Below are 14916 nucleotides of genomic sequence, written 5' to 3' on the forward strand. Positions count from 1 at the left end.
TGCATTACAATTAAAACTAACATCTGTTATCTGTAGTCTTTGCTGCAGCATTTAAGTTTCTAAAGTCAATTTAATTTGATCTTCAGTTTTAATGAAATGGTTGTTAATTTAACATAACATTTATTTTTATCTGATCAAAAAGATGCTTAGAAATATAGAGTAAAAATAAAAATAAATCCTGTGGCACCGGGGACTCAACACACCCACACGGCCTCTGGGAACCACTGCTGTAGTAAACTTTTAATTCTATTTTTGAAAGAGTTGTGCTGCTTCGTTATGTAACACAGCTCGGCACACACAGTTGGGATGTGCAATTTTTATGAACGACAAGAGGAACAGACTCAGCGTGCGCTTCTCCCACAGTCCAGATCAAACTGAACCATCGCAGTTTGCAGTTTGAAAACAGTTTTTTAGATAGGTCCGACTTTCGGACCAATTTCAAGAAGTTGAGACGGATGAAATTACAGATCAGATGTAAACGATGTAACAAAGACATAAACCTTATTGGTGCAGACCTTGGTCCAGACTCTCAGGTGTGAGAAACCACCTCCTTCACTATCTTTGACCTTTCACCTTCTCAGCATCATTGCCTGCCTGTAGCTGACATGTGCTTGTGTAAAAGAAACTGTCGCCATTCTGTCTGTGTGTGTGTGTGTGTGTCCGCCACTAATCCACTTCCCTTCCGACTCCCTGACTGCTGACCTGCAGGAGGCCACGCCCCCTGCTCCGCCTGCTGCCACACCTGCTGCCACACCTGCTGCCGCTACAGCCCTGCCCCCTAAACAGGACCCCGGCACCGACTTGGTACACACACACACACACACACACACACAGTTTAATACAGTCACATTCAAGTATGGATTCCTGAGCAATCAACCACTGTCACCTCAGACTTAAGCTCCCTGAGTTTACCTGTATTTATTTGAGCATTTAATCTAAAATAACTCGGTCACATGGAAGCGAAACCAAGCTACAAACACAACACAATCCATCAAATGCGGAGAAGAAATGTTCCGGCCACCTTATATACTCCCCTGCCATTGTGTTGTTCTTATCTGCGCCAACTCCTGTGCTCATAAGCAGCTAAATGCTTCACTCACCAGTTAGCGACGAGCTAATATCGTCTGCCTGCTGTTTGGTGCCAGCGGTGAGAGCTATAACCAAAACAATAACATAAAAAGAGCTAAAAGAAATTTTTCCAGTCGCAGGTGCACAAGAGATTCTTTTATGAGTTATTATGACAAAGGAGAAGCCTGCTCGTCATGTTGAAGTGTTTTAACAGGGCGCTCAGCCGCTGACCCAAATCATAGCTACATCTTTATCAAGTGCTGGTGAAGTGCTGGTGAAGATACAGGTGAACTTCCTGTGAGCTTTTGTAGTTTCAAATCAAAACCAAAGTGCGAAACACAATTAAGTGATGTTATTATGCTCAAGGTCTTAAAATGAGCTGAGCAGAGAAGCATTTGTGGCTAAAGTTAGTTACTGTCAGAGGCCAATAGAGTCTGAAAGCTGAAATACGATAAGCAGAGCATGGACTCCAACGACACACACACACACACACACACACACACAACACACACCCACACACACACACACACACACACACACCTGGCTTCACCTATACTCACACACACACATATAAAAATCCCCACTAAATGACTTCAGATTGTATTGGTGTGACCTCCAACCAAAGACCAGCCACTCTGAATGGAAGTCGGTTCTCCTATTGTTAGCTTAATGGAAATACTCGGGGGGGATGAGAGGAAGGGAGAGAGGAAGAGGCGGATGAAAGAGGCTGGAAGACAGAGAGGGGCCCAGAGAAAAGGTGCAGCCATGGAGGGAGAGGGGAGAATCTCTCTGCACAGAGCGCCACTTGCCTTTTGTCGGCTTAATAGAAAGACGGAGGAGAGGAAGTGGGAGAAGAATTAAAGGAGACTCGAGGAAAAGGGTTCTGAGCGAGTGACGTCGGCCCTTTTGTTAGACGGGGGAGAGACGGAGAAAGAGGGGGAGAAAGAAAGAGAGGGAGGTTGAGGAGGAGGAGCAGATATGAGGACGGAGCGCGATAAGAGGTGAGTGTCAGCGGCAACAAAGCAAGGTCACGGTGTGGGGAATGTCTTCACTTGAAAGAGAACAAGAGGACTGAGGAGATTAAGACACACACAGAGATCCTCGTTCTCTAACTTTGTCTCGCACTCACACTGGAGGTACAGCAGAGCGGCTTTGTCCAACTGATACTGTAGATTCAGAGAGGAAGTCCTAGACGAGAGATGGGAACAAGAGGGAAAGAAGAAGGGGATGTGTAGAAACGGAGGAAAGGAGTTATGGGAAAAGAGGTGAAGAGAAGCAGTGTCTCCTCTTCCTTCACCTGAAGGTGATGGATCCGAGAGAAGAACCAAAACGGAGGAGCGGCTGTGAAGAAGAGTGAGCAAGTAATAAAAGAGGAAGGTGAAGGGAGCATAAAACAGGAGGACAGGAGATGCAGCAAGGCGTAAAAGGTCGGAGGAAGAAGAGGAGAAGAGGCAGGAGAGAGAACAAGAGACAAATGTGGATGGAATTGGAGAAGAGGACATAATTGGAGAAGTGGAGGAGAGTGGAGTGAAAACATGAAAGGCAGAAAACTGGAGTGGGGTAAAAAAAAGGAGGCGGCAAGAGGAGAAAGGAAACGGGAGAGAGGAGGAGAGAATGAGAGGAAAGGATCGGAAAGAGATGAGCAGGCAGAAATAAAAACAAGTGAAGACAAGTAGGACTGATGAAAAAAGGGAGAAGAGGAGTAGATCAGTGTAGAGGAAAAATGGAAGATAGAGGATGAGAAGTGAAGAGGAAGTGGAGTACAAAAAACTTGAACTGATGGAAGTAGAAAGGGAGATATGAGGAAAGGATGGAGCAGAAAAGATGATGAAGGAAGAGTTGTTGTTGGAAGAATCAACAGAGAAGAGGAGTCAATATTAAAGAGACGAGGATGAGAAAAAAGAAAGAGCAGAAGATGAGAGGGAATGAAACTGTAAATGAGGATAAAGAGGTGGAGAGGAAAGCAGATGGGAGGACAGAAGGAGAAACGTGAAACAAAAGGAGAAGAAGAGATGTAAGTGAGAGGAGGAGTGAAGCTGCGGCAGGTGGAGGAGAGATGAGGCGCATTACAACACTTACACCGTGTGGTCACTGGCGGAACTGCACTGTGAAACTACTACTGTACCTGTTTATTCTGCTGAAAGTGGAAATCAAACGGGAATCGAACCGTAGTCGCGGCGTTTGGTTCAGACGAAAATGAAAATATGGGATTCATGAGAATTAAAAACACGGGGGGGTTTGATGGCGATTTGAAAAACGGAGAACAAAAAGAAAACGGTGATGAAAGACGATCACAATCAAAGAGATTTTTAACAAGCCATATGCTGCGTGTGAGGTTTGACTTCATCACACAGCTCAAGTGTTTTATTTTGTATATATCATAGGTCTATTTTAAAACGAACAATATTTACATAGGTGCATAAATTGAATCTTCTTCATTAACTTATCTTTGTAAATTCTTCATTACTTTATGCTGAGTTTTTCTTTAAGGACAACTTGATGATATCCCGTCAGCCCCCTGCACATCAGACGCAGAGACCCCATTAGTTTGATTGACGTGTGTATTCCAGCCCCGGTGTTACGGTTCCTGTTGACACAACAACAGGAGCAGTGTGGTGAAACCCTGTCAATGCCACTGACACGTTGTGTCCACTCTCCAGGACTCGTGTGCGTCGGCCGTGGCCCCGGCGGCGCTGGAGAAGGCCTATCAGTTCGGACTCAGCAGGAAAAGCCACATGAGCTTCGCCTTTGACGACGCCAAAGTCCGAGAGAAGTAAATATTCAGAATGAAGCGTCACGGCTGTTGATTTACGCTGATATGTTTGTGCAGATTTCTGGTTATTTAAGGGTGATAGATACAAGTCATATAATACAGACGGCCACAGATTAAAGTGTCAAAACAGAAATATAACAGATTCTCTGTTAAATATACAACGAATGGCAAATGCACCTTAAAGTATTAAAGTATTAAAGTTTCTCAAACGCAAGGGAGCTCAGAGAGGTCAAGGATAACACTCCCAGATTGAATAGATTATTCTTTGGGTCATGACCCGCCCCCTTCACAAAATCTCCTGGAAATGGAATTCTGTAGTTTTTGTTCGTCGTATTTCATCAGATATTTAAAAATTTTACGTAAATCTCAATCTGTAAAGTAACTAGAAGTAAGTAAGTGGAATAAAAAAGTAAATACAAAGTGAGAGGAAATGTAATTTTTTCAAGGGAAGTAAACGTACCACTATAGATGCAGCTTATGAGCCTGTCAGTTATAACACACTCAACATTGCACATTACGACCTGTGTGTGTTTGTGTGTGTTTGTGTGTAGCTTGTTAGGCTTTTTCCTCAGACTCACACCACGGAGCGTAGTCCTAAATAATTAAAGGGAAACAGAAGTGAGTGAGTGATAGTTCGGACAGGATAACACTTCTACCCACACGGGGCCTATGGCAGGTTAAAAATCCAGAGATGCAATTTTCACTGAATAAGTGAGAATGTGTTGAAATGGTCGACATGTTGTTGACTGGACCGACAACTACACAACAACTCTACACAACCTTTGTGTTCCGTAAACTTGTGATGGAAAGAAAGAAAGTAAGAAAGAAATTCCGTGTAGATGCTCTCAAAGTCTCACGATGAGCTGAAAGAGATCAGAAGGATTTTGACTGTTGTGCTGATCAAACATTTATTTACTGGATATTCTCTCTGAGCAGTTTCATGAGTCTGTGTTTCTGTTAACGATGGAAAACACGATACATCGATTGGTGTCTGACCCACTGAAAACTATAATTCATCTCCCGTGTTAGTAATATATAATATATGGAATTATCTTGTCTATATAAAGTGTTTTACTTGTGTATTTGCACTGTTCATGGATCTGTGTGTGTGTGTGTGTGTGTGTGTGTGTGTGTGTGTCAGGCTTATTTTAGAGTTTGAGCTGAGGACGAAGGAGGAGTCAGGGCTCGTTCTCTACATGGCGAGAATCAACCACGCCGACTTCGTTACCATACAGGTATCCACCACTGTTCTGTTATTATAAAGATTACTACTGAACCTCTGTTTATTGATGTAAAATCATATTAATTTAGTACTTGATTTGATATCGTAACTGAGAGAAACTGCCTTGTTTACGTTCCTCATTTTTATGCCTTAAAGTATTTAGCCTTTCCTTCACTGAGCCTTTAACTATTAAACTAAGAAGAACTGTCGATTGTGATTCTCTCGTCCTGCAGATCAAGAATGGACAAGTTTGTCTGGGTTACGATCTCGGTCACGGGAACATATCCGGCTGCGTTCCCTTCTCCATCAATGACGGGAACTGGCACAAGGTAATTAAAGTCAATTTAATATTCAACACTCGGACGCCAGAGTTCATACCTCTGGATCACATGGTCGCTAGTTCTTATAGTATGGTATAACAAGAAAAGAGAGATGTAGTTGGATAAACTTAATGGTTTATTTGTCAGAAAGTCCTAAACAGTTTACATATTTTACACATAACTACATGTATCTGATCAAGAGAAATTCCCCTAACACAGTATTATATGTCAACTACAAAGGCTTCAAACAGAATAAAAACAATCAAATGCAGAACAACTAGTCAGTCGTTAGTTTATCCACCATATGATAATAGTTAATAGCTTCCAACTATGTTCTGTGGTGCTGCTCTTTCTTACTCTTCTTTGTCTTCTCAGATCCGTGTGAGTCGTAACAAGCAGAGAGGTCTTCTCATTGTCGATGGACGATACAGTAAACAGATGACCAGTCCTAAGAAGGTCAGTCAGCTGTATATCTGAAAAGTCATCCAGGTCATGGTATCTTCAGGAGATACATCCAGTGGCTTAAGTACTTTTTATTCTGTCTGCATCAACTCGCACAATGGAAACTATAAAATACTCATCATAGAAAGTTTTTAAAGGAAGTTTTTTTTAAAGTAGCATGAATACATGTTCCTTCTGTCTCCAGGCTGACCTGCTGGACGTGGTGGGGTTACTGTATGTTGGTGGATTACCTCAGAACTACACCACTAAGAGGATCGGACCAGTAAGAAAAACACGCACACACGCACAATTAACACATTCTTTAAAGCACGTTTTTGAATTTCATCACAGGAATTTGTATTTTCTTTTGGTAGTTTCTATTTCCTGAACGTGTGACATCAGTATCCACATGTTTTTACAGTGATGCTTCCCTCATGTGATTTGGGTTTTAAATGATTTGACCAGATGACCACATCCTCCTCCCTCTCTTTTCCTAGATTGTCTTCAGTATCAATGGGTGCATCCGTAACCTGAAGATGGTGGGAGGTGCTGTGAGCCTCAAGTCTCCTGCTACAGGTAATGGTTCTTTATTCTACTTGTCACGGTTCAAAAGGGATTTTAATCGCAGTAGTACAATAGGATCTCGACCCTCGTCTCCTCCAGGTCGCACTGAGGGGGCCATCGAGGACTTCAAACTGGACATGGCCACACCCACCTCCAGTCAAATGGTAGGAAGGTGTTTTGTTGCCACGGAGACGGGCACTTACTTTGAAGGCACCGGCTTCCTGAAAGCAGGTGAGATCACAGGAGACGAGTCACATGGTGCTGGGGGATTTTCTGTGAAATTACATGTTCTTCAAGAAGGTGAATGTAATCCCTCCATCTCTCCTTTCTCTAGTCTCTTCCTACCGAGTGGGTCTGGACGTGTCCATAGCGTTGGAGTTTAGAACCAGCAGAACCAATGGGGTGCTTTTGGCCGTCAGTAACCAGGGCAACGATGGACTTGGACTAGAGATCGTCCAGGGCAAGGTAATAATAATCCTTTTTATAATAGATGACAGTGATTAGAACAGTTTGACTGATTTGTTTACTGGTCTAATCAAGTTTTAAAGTTGTCAAGTTATGTGTTGGGTTTCAATTTTCATTTTTATACAAAGGGAGAATAGATTGAAGATATAAAATGAACAGACATATGAAAGTTGAATTGATCTTCTCATCTAACTTCTCATCTAAGACGTCTCACACGTGCATATCTTTGTTTTTCCACCATGCTCCTCCTTCACTTCGCCATAGCTCCTCCTCCATTTGGACAACGGGGCTGGGCGGATCACAGCGGAGCACACGCCAGAGGGAGATGGCTTCTGCGATGGCCAGTGGCACGCCGTCACCGCCAACAAGATTCGCCACCGGGTGGAGCTGGTGGTCGACGGGAAGCAGAGCCAGGCGGATAGTCCCAATGTGCGCTCCAACAGCTGCGACACCAACGACCCCATCTACGTGGGAGGATATCCCGGTACGACTTCCTTTTTAACACACTTGAAACAAGCCATTGACTCTACATCCACATTTTAACACTTTCTTAATATATCTCCCATATCAAAACACTCAAAGGTTTACAGGGGAGAGGATTTGTACATTACCACATACCGAGACGTCAGTGTTTCGTTCCTTTCTTACAGACGGAGTTCGACAGGCAGCTCTCTCGTCCAGCACGTCCTTCAGAGGCTGTATGAGGAACCTGAAGATCACCAAGGCTTCTAAAACCATGGACGTGCACTTCAACAAGGCTCTGGAGCTCAGAGGAGTCCAGCCTCTGTCCTGTCCTGCTGCCGCGGCCTAACTGAACCCAGAGAGCCCCTCCCTCCCTTTTGTGGGTTCAACTAATACTTCCACAAGGTGCTGCACACGTCTGAGGTGTAGAGTTTCTACTGCTACTCGGTCTGTGACGCTGCAACGGGCAGATTGTTCAAATACAAATAATCCCAAACTATTTCCCTGTTATCGAAACAAACGAAAAGGCGGAATGTGCAAAGAGTTAGTTGAGCATCACTGCGGAAGTTCAGTACTTGTAATAAATGTTTTTAACACATCTACAGGCTCATTTATGCTTTGGATACAGAAACGGATGCAGCTTACGAAGTTCACGGATTCGGATGAAACAGATCAGTACCACCGAAAACCTTGAGGGGGCAGTGTAGCCAATAGTTAAAGCGAAGCGTCCGAGACAGTAAAAGGCACGTTAGACATTTTTTCGTATTTTACTCGACGTAAAGAAAGATGCATGAAATGTTGAAACATCTCTCGACTGGCGGGAACTTCCAAAACCTTCTAAATCTGCCCAGTGTGGTTTTCATAGAGCGAAACTAAAAACTGCTTGAAATTCCCCCTCACACTTCTTCAGAATGAGACCCTGACATTTTGTACAGTGCAAGACTGGTCAATAAATATATAATGACTTCAAACTAAGGTCTCACAGTGATTTTAAAATGTTTTACAGTTTGTCTGATGTGAGCAAAGCTACGACACGTGCTTCAATTCAATGATTCTGTCGTGGGATGTGTGTGTGATTATGTGAACGTTGGAACAGGACATGTGGAGTTTGACTTGTTAATCTTAAACTTTTTAAAAATAACCAAGAAAAGGTTTAAATATCCAGTGGCCATGGTCCGCATGTCCAGTATTTAATTGAATTACTCTATTGTCCAAGCAATCACACACAGAGCGTATTGAAACTATAATAGATTTCAGGACAGGGTGCAATCCCTCTTACATTCAATCAAGCTGCACCACATTTCACACATCGCTTCCCTAAACAAGCCGGATTTATTCAATAAAGATCCTTGAATTATTCTCTGAGAAATTTGTGAAAATGTTAAAGAAATATCTTCCAATTTTAAAGAAAGTCAACAGAAAATCCTGGAGTACTTTCTTTGCCCCCAAGTCCCATCCTTACATCAAGTTTTGTGGAAATGTGTTTAGTAGTTTTTGCGTAATCCTGACAACAAACAAACAGGTTTACAGGTAAACAAGTAATAACCTTTGACTTAAATACAAGCAGTAAAGTTGAGGTAGAAACTCTGACCAGATAAAAGCTGCACTAACATTAACAAACTGACTTTACTGATGTTTCCTCTGACGTGATGGTGAGAAGAATTAAAACATTTCAAAGGCATAAACTTTCTTCCACATTCCACAATCATCATCAACAGATTTCACAATCGGCAGGTTGTTGTTTCTCCTCAGTGGAAACTGAAGGAACAAGGTTTCTGCAGGACACTCCCTCTGCATGGTGTGTGGCTGAAGACACGTTCAGCAGCTGTATGTGAAATATACTCTTGATAGCATCACACAGGTTGTCCTGTCCTTCTTTCAAACCAGAAGAAATACAACACAACCGGTAAGAATGATAATTGGATGAAGATTGAACCGGAGCCTCAAAGTTCCACCAGGTGGTGCAACAGCTTTCACTATCATCCAGAATGAGAGAGACTGGATCCTCTGTGTATTATTAGATTATAATTAATTTGATACTTTTATTTTCTCTCGTTAACCACACTGGACCACATTCACACTTCTTGAGTTGACTTTAAAATGTAATATTTTAGTATTCTCAGTATTAATTTTGCAATCATACTTTTAAATGTCAGCCTGCTTTAATAATTAGATTTTTATCTTCTGCATAGTCATCAAGAGAAAGTGGTTATTGAGACATTAACCTGCACTTTCACTCTGAATGCACTAGAGGGCAGCGTGTGACCACAGATGCACCTCACGTTTGTTGAGCTGCTGTTTGGTTCCGTTACTTCAGGATCTTCTCTGTAAACGTCACATTTTTTCTATTTCCTGTGATGTAAAGCTGAGTTTCTCTGCAGCCCCTGGTGAGATCAGATGGACACACGTGAAATAACAAGCGCCACGTTCCTCTCTTCGTTGAGCATTCCTCTTTTATTATCATGGTCCTCTTTACATACGGTGAACAATGGTCAGACCCACAAAGTCCCTTGTTGCGTCAGCCTGAAGTGGAATGTTTAGAAGATAGAATCAAGACTAATTCAGCAACAACTTTCTTTTTTTGTGTTTGTGAAATGATCAACTTGTCCTTCGCCTCAATGACAACAAGATTACACCTCTGTCTGTTCCACGCTGCTGTTGAAGCTGTGCTATTAATAGAAAGTGTGCTTACAGAGGCAGTGGTGAATGGTTTTTCTCTCAGAGGGTGAGATCATCCAAGAAATGATACAGGTGCCGGTGTAGAGACGAGATCTTGTACAATTTGTGCAGACGAAAACGAAAATAATCAAAAACGTTCTCGTTTACCTGTTTTCCAGGTCAGATCTACTGAACCTGAGCAGGTCGAGGCGGCTCCAGGGTTTTAGAGCGGGAAATAAACAAGTGTTCACCTGTAGTTTTAATCAGTCTGGAATAAGAATAACAAACACACGTGAGTTAATGTGAAGACAACACACAGGGTTTCAGCAGGGTCTTTAACGGTTTGAATTTCAGGCCTTAAAAAGTCGTAAAAAGGTTAAAATATTATGTACTAGATCTTGAATATCTTTACACACTTGATTCATTTGACGCTACTTCCATCGCACCTTAAATTTGAAAGTTTTAGTGTTTAGGTGGAATGCATAGATTTCCGATGTCTCTGTGTGTTGCAGTTCTTTCTCAGTGATATTGATTTTAGCGCCTGGTGACTACAAACAAGAACAACATAGAACTGACAATGGAGTCTTACAAACTGTAGGGAAACACTTTGGATATCTACTCAGTGAACATGACCTGTGGGGTTCCCCAGGGGTCTGTCCTTGGACCTTTCCTTTTCACTTTGTTCCTCCTGGGGTGTGTCATCCACAAACTTAACGCCAACCTCCATTTATATGCAGATGACACACAAATACTGTTCTTCTCTTCTAACCCCAGTGACTCAATCCATGCTTTAAAAGGCTACTTCACCCTATCTTTAATTATGGGGAAGTGTACGTAATCCCGGAGCTCTGATATTCTATCGTATATGTCATAGTTGACGTAGATCCTACAAAAGTTAAATTCAACTTAAAAACCTGCAGAAACCATTTAAATAAAATGTGACCACACACCGGGAAGCTAAACCAGAATCAAACACCCAGAGGACGTTAATCTTGTGTCATCCCGCTCGATCCAAAAGCTCATTTACTAAGAAGTCGGTGCACCTCTCCGCCCGTTAACACAAACGTCCTCGTGAAGAGTGAAGCAGACGTTCAGTACAAGAGTGCGGACGTTCACTGTGAACCTCCCTTATATCATCCCATAGTGAAATGGTGTGAGATAAAACTAGCTACGGCATTAATTAAGTCTCTTTTTGACATCAGTCAAGGCATTCAAGCATTCCATGTTTATATCGCTGAAAGTAAAGTGAAGGCCTCTGCAGCCGCCATGATAACATGAGTGTAGATAGTAGATAGAGAGAAACAACAGGGCCTGCTGAGGTGCAGGCGTCCGAGTAGAAACCTCCTTTAGAAGAGAAGCATTGTTTTCCCCCTGTGACAGCACTGTCCTGGTGTCAGGTCTGGTGACTTATTGCATGCTGTCGCTCCTCTTCAACTAAATCCGTGTGGAGGGGTGGGGTGGGGGGGTGGGGGGTTCAAACGTGGCGGCAGGTCCAGTGTGGCGCCTCGTGGCTCGTTGGGTTGCTCTCACCCGCCTCCCGCAGCCACGCCCAAACGCCCCGGGGCACTTTTCCGCCTGCTCCCCAGGTGTAAGCGGCTCTTCTGGGTATGGTTCTTCCTACTCTGGATCCAGGCCTTGTCAGGACGACTGCATGAGGCCCGTGAGTCGTTTGCCCGTCAGCGACTTGCCCTGCGAGGAGGGACACAGCAAGAGGGAGGGAGGTGAGGGGGACAGCTGTCTAAATGCCAGCAACTCTAAAGGCTTTCCTGAGGATTTAAAAAGAGCAGCGAGGGAGGAAGAGGTGGAAGAGAGGAAGGACCTGGTCTGGAAAACGGGCTGATGGATATTCACAGTATAAGAACAAAGAAAACAATGATATTACAAGAAAATATCATCGTAGACTTTGAGCTAATTGAGATTTTCTTTATTGATTCTAATCCCTCATGCTCCTAGTTTGTCTATGGGGAGATGCATAGTCTGGATTATTACAGTAGCAGGTATGTGTGCACAAAAGAGGTTGAATCACTACTTATACTTTACATGAGTAGTTTTTAACACAAGTATCTGTACTTCTACTTGAGTAAACTGCAAGCGATGCTCTGGACACTTAAATTAGTGCGATGAGCAATTTGTTCTTTTTTTTTTGGTTCATTTTTAAACGCTCTGCTGATTTAATGACTGAAGAGAACACGTCCCCTCGGTCGAGCAGCAATAGAAGTAAAAGATGTTTGAATCACTGAGCTCAGGCTATAATTACATTGGAACTTGTAAAAGTACAAACTGATCCTTAAAGTCAAAGTGAGCAAAAAACTAAAGGAAAGCAAGAAAATGTTTCATAACTAATAATCCAGGAACAGTTTAACACCATCTTCATACAGGAGTGGGGTTTTTTCTACGTTTCTCTAATTTTACTCCCAATATAAGCTGAGAATTTCTTTTTTGACTGGGAAACAAACCAGATGTGTCGTTGACTAGAATTCATTGTATTTTAATGAATGCAGTTTGGTGACGAGCAGAGAGACGGCGGGACACTCACCACACTGCGAGTGAACTTCTCCAGGGAGGTGCGTCGTCCCTGCTCCGTCTCCGGCTGCAGAGTCACAGGGAAAGTAAATAAAGTGGAAACGAGTGAAGAGTTTCAGACTTTCAGAGTTTAAAACAGATATTTATCTGACTCCCTGTCTTAGACACACATGTTGAAAAATCTGCTCCAATTTTAGGGCCGGTTCATAAAAGGTAAAACACAAACATCCTTTAAAAATAGAATATGTAGAGTTAAACTTTCCTCCCTTTCTGTTATTCCTGTGTATTATTGGTTTCTGTGAGTATTTCCTATCTCAGGAACCAAACAACTGGAAACTGGCAAAACAAACTGGAAAGCCAATTTCAATCATTTCTCACATTTTTCACAGTTTGGGTGAATAAAAGAAAAATGACTGACGCCCTTTTTACGAATTGACCTTGGAGAGCAGCTGTCAGTTTCTTGCATCAACACTTCAGCTTCCTGACAAAATACAGTCGGGACACAGGTGTGTGATAGATTGACACACGTACTTTCTTCCTCGCCATCAGAAGGTCCTGGTACAAGTTGGAGCGCAGGAAGCGTGCATAGCTGTCACTTTTCATCAGTTTGTAGATGTGGTCCTGGATTGAAAGAGAGAACGAGCGAGAGAGAGAGAGAGAGAGAGAGAGAGAGAGAGAGAGAGAGAGAGAGAGAGTAACCTGACCTGATCTTTATTTAACTCTTCCCTTTTAAGCCCCCCCACCCACCCTCAAACACTCCACTCCTTCCCACAATCCTTCTCTCTTTCACGCAGTCGGGCACATTGTCTAGAAATCGCCCCACAATATAAACCCATTAGCTGATATCGACGAAGCATGCGATGAAGATAAATGGGGCAGACGACGGAGTGGGATCGAGTTTCTGAAGAGGCAGCGCCGATCACCTGAAGAGATGGAAATTAAAAGTGAGATATCAGCTCTCGTATCAGGCCTCGCAGCAAAGGAGCTGGTGCACAAGCTGAGATTTATCAATATGAGTTTATAAGGATCATATGGCGTATAAATGACTTATTTAACAAGAGTGAGGAATGATTTTCCTCCTGTGTCGTGTGTTTTCCCACCTGTGCGTCCACGTAGCTGTATCGTCCGGGGTCTTTCAGGTTGTGGCTGGTGCGTTCGTAGCTGTGGGAGTCCAGGTTGATGGAGCTGGGAGCTCCCTCGGCCAGGAACTCCGTCCAAATGTCCTGCGCCCTCTGTGCGACCTCCTGCTGAGGCCTCCTCTTCATGTCCTGCACCGCCAACCAGAACCTGGAGCAGAGAAAACCCTCTCAGGTACAGTAAAGGATTCGGGGAGGGGGAGGAGTACTCAGCTGCAACACGCCACTTCACCACTAGATGTCACTCAATTCTGCAAACTGAACCTTTAAGGATTCTGGGATTTCAAAAAATCTTTTTAAGGCTACTTGGATTTTATTTTTTTTTAGGACTAAGAGAGCATACAAAGTTTTCACTTCATTCTAAAAATAGCCAATCTCAGACGGAAACTGCTTTGGGGAAGAATAAGGTGTTAAACATATTAAGGCATTAATCTTGGATATAAGTGGAAGGGAAGCAGGTGTTGAACTGGGAGCCACAGGTCCACTGCCTCCATTATTAGTTTGTGTGTGTATTGATCTGTGGACAGGTTCAGTTATATTGAGGAGGCACCTCTGGGCTGCGTCTCTCTCCCTCCACTTCACACTCGGTGTGACTCACTCTCTGTTGATCCACGATCATAAAACCAAAAGCAATTATAGGTCCGGAAAAAGGAGACCAGGGGTGAGGAGGCCGGTGGGACGGCCGCGGGGAGGTGAGGGCAGGTGAGTGATGAGGGTGGACGCTCTTCATCGCATACAAAACCTCCAAACTATCTCACTCTTCATCCCCAGTCCCTGTGATTCCAGCTCTTTCTCTCAGAGTGAATTTATTCTAATCTTTTGGCTTCGTTAACTAAATTCGACCCCTTCATGTATTTCACATTTTGTTCTGTTGCAGCTTTACATTAACATTGTTTAAATTCATTCCGTCATCAATCTAGACTCAGCAGACACAGAACGACAAAGCAAAGACAAAGACAAAGGGACATGAAAAAACATCAGTGTGATAGGAACTAGAATTGACGGCGACCTTTCGAAAAATGTTATTCAACGTTTACTTTGACTTTTCAATTTTGGCCTTAGTGTTCAATGTTGTAAAACTTGTATCCGATATTTCAGCTTCATTTTTATAAAATAGGAGGAAGTGGAGACTTGTCGTCCATCTTTATCTCCAGTTTGTGGTCTATGTAAGGTCTCACAGCTGAAATGACAGAGAAGAAACCACAGAGCTCAGGTACAGGTCTGTGTTGAGGCACAGATCTGGAGAAAGGCTAGAAAACTTTCTGCTGAGAGAACAACCGTCAC

The 14916-nt window shown here is 43.1% G+C and overlaps 2 protein-coding genes across 3 annotated transcripts in view; one reads left to right on the top strand and one right to left on the bottom strand.

The window, feature by feature from the left end:
- Positions 1 to 9173, top strand: part of lama2 (laminin, alpha 2) — a 138572-nt gene extending 129399 nt beyond the window's left edge. Inside the window, 11 exon segments of the mRNA XM_047338003.1 lie at positions 709 to 804; positions 3729 to 3841; positions 4983 to 5076; positions 5297 to 5392; positions 5759 to 5839; positions 6030 to 6107; positions 6322 to 6400; positions 6488 to 6619; positions 6723 to 6853; positions 7118 to 7337; positions 7504 to 9173. Of these exon segments, the coding sequence (XP_047193959.1) occupies positions 709 to 804; positions 3729 to 3841; positions 4983 to 5076; positions 5297 to 5392; positions 5759 to 5839; positions 6030 to 6107; positions 6322 to 6400; positions 6488 to 6619; positions 6723 to 6853; positions 7118 to 7337; positions 7504 to 7664 (1281 nt within the window). The 3' untranslated portion in view covers positions 7665 to 9173.
- A 575-nt stretch (positions 9174 to 9748) lies between these two features.
- The window catches only part of rgs6 (regulator of G protein signaling 6), a 61196-nt gene continuing 56028 nt past the window's right edge, over positions 9749 to 14916 (bottom strand). For both annotated transcript variants that reach the window (XM_035143756.2, XM_035143758.2), the window contains exons 15-18: positions 13597 to 13783; positions 13028 to 13117; positions 12510 to 12563; positions 9749 to 11662 (exon numbers count right to left, since the gene is read on the bottom strand). In XM_035143756.2, coding sequence (XP_034999647.1) covers positions 11612 to 11662; positions 12510 to 12563; positions 13028 to 13117; positions 13597 to 13783 — 382 coding nt within the window. In that variant the 3' untranslated portion in view covers positions 9749 to 11611. The remainder of the gene's footprint in view (positions 11663 to 12509; positions 12564 to 13027; positions 13118 to 13596; positions 13784 to 14916) is intronic.

The sequence above is a fragment of the Hippoglossus stenolepis genome, chromosome 20 (assembly GCF_022539355.2).
Source record: "Hippoglossus stenolepis isolate QCI-W04-F060 chromosome 20, HSTE1.2, whole genome shotgun sequence".
Classification (NCBI taxonomy): domain Eukaryota; kingdom Metazoa; phylum Chordata; class Actinopteri; order Pleuronectiformes; family Pleuronectidae; genus Hippoglossus; species Hippoglossus stenolepis.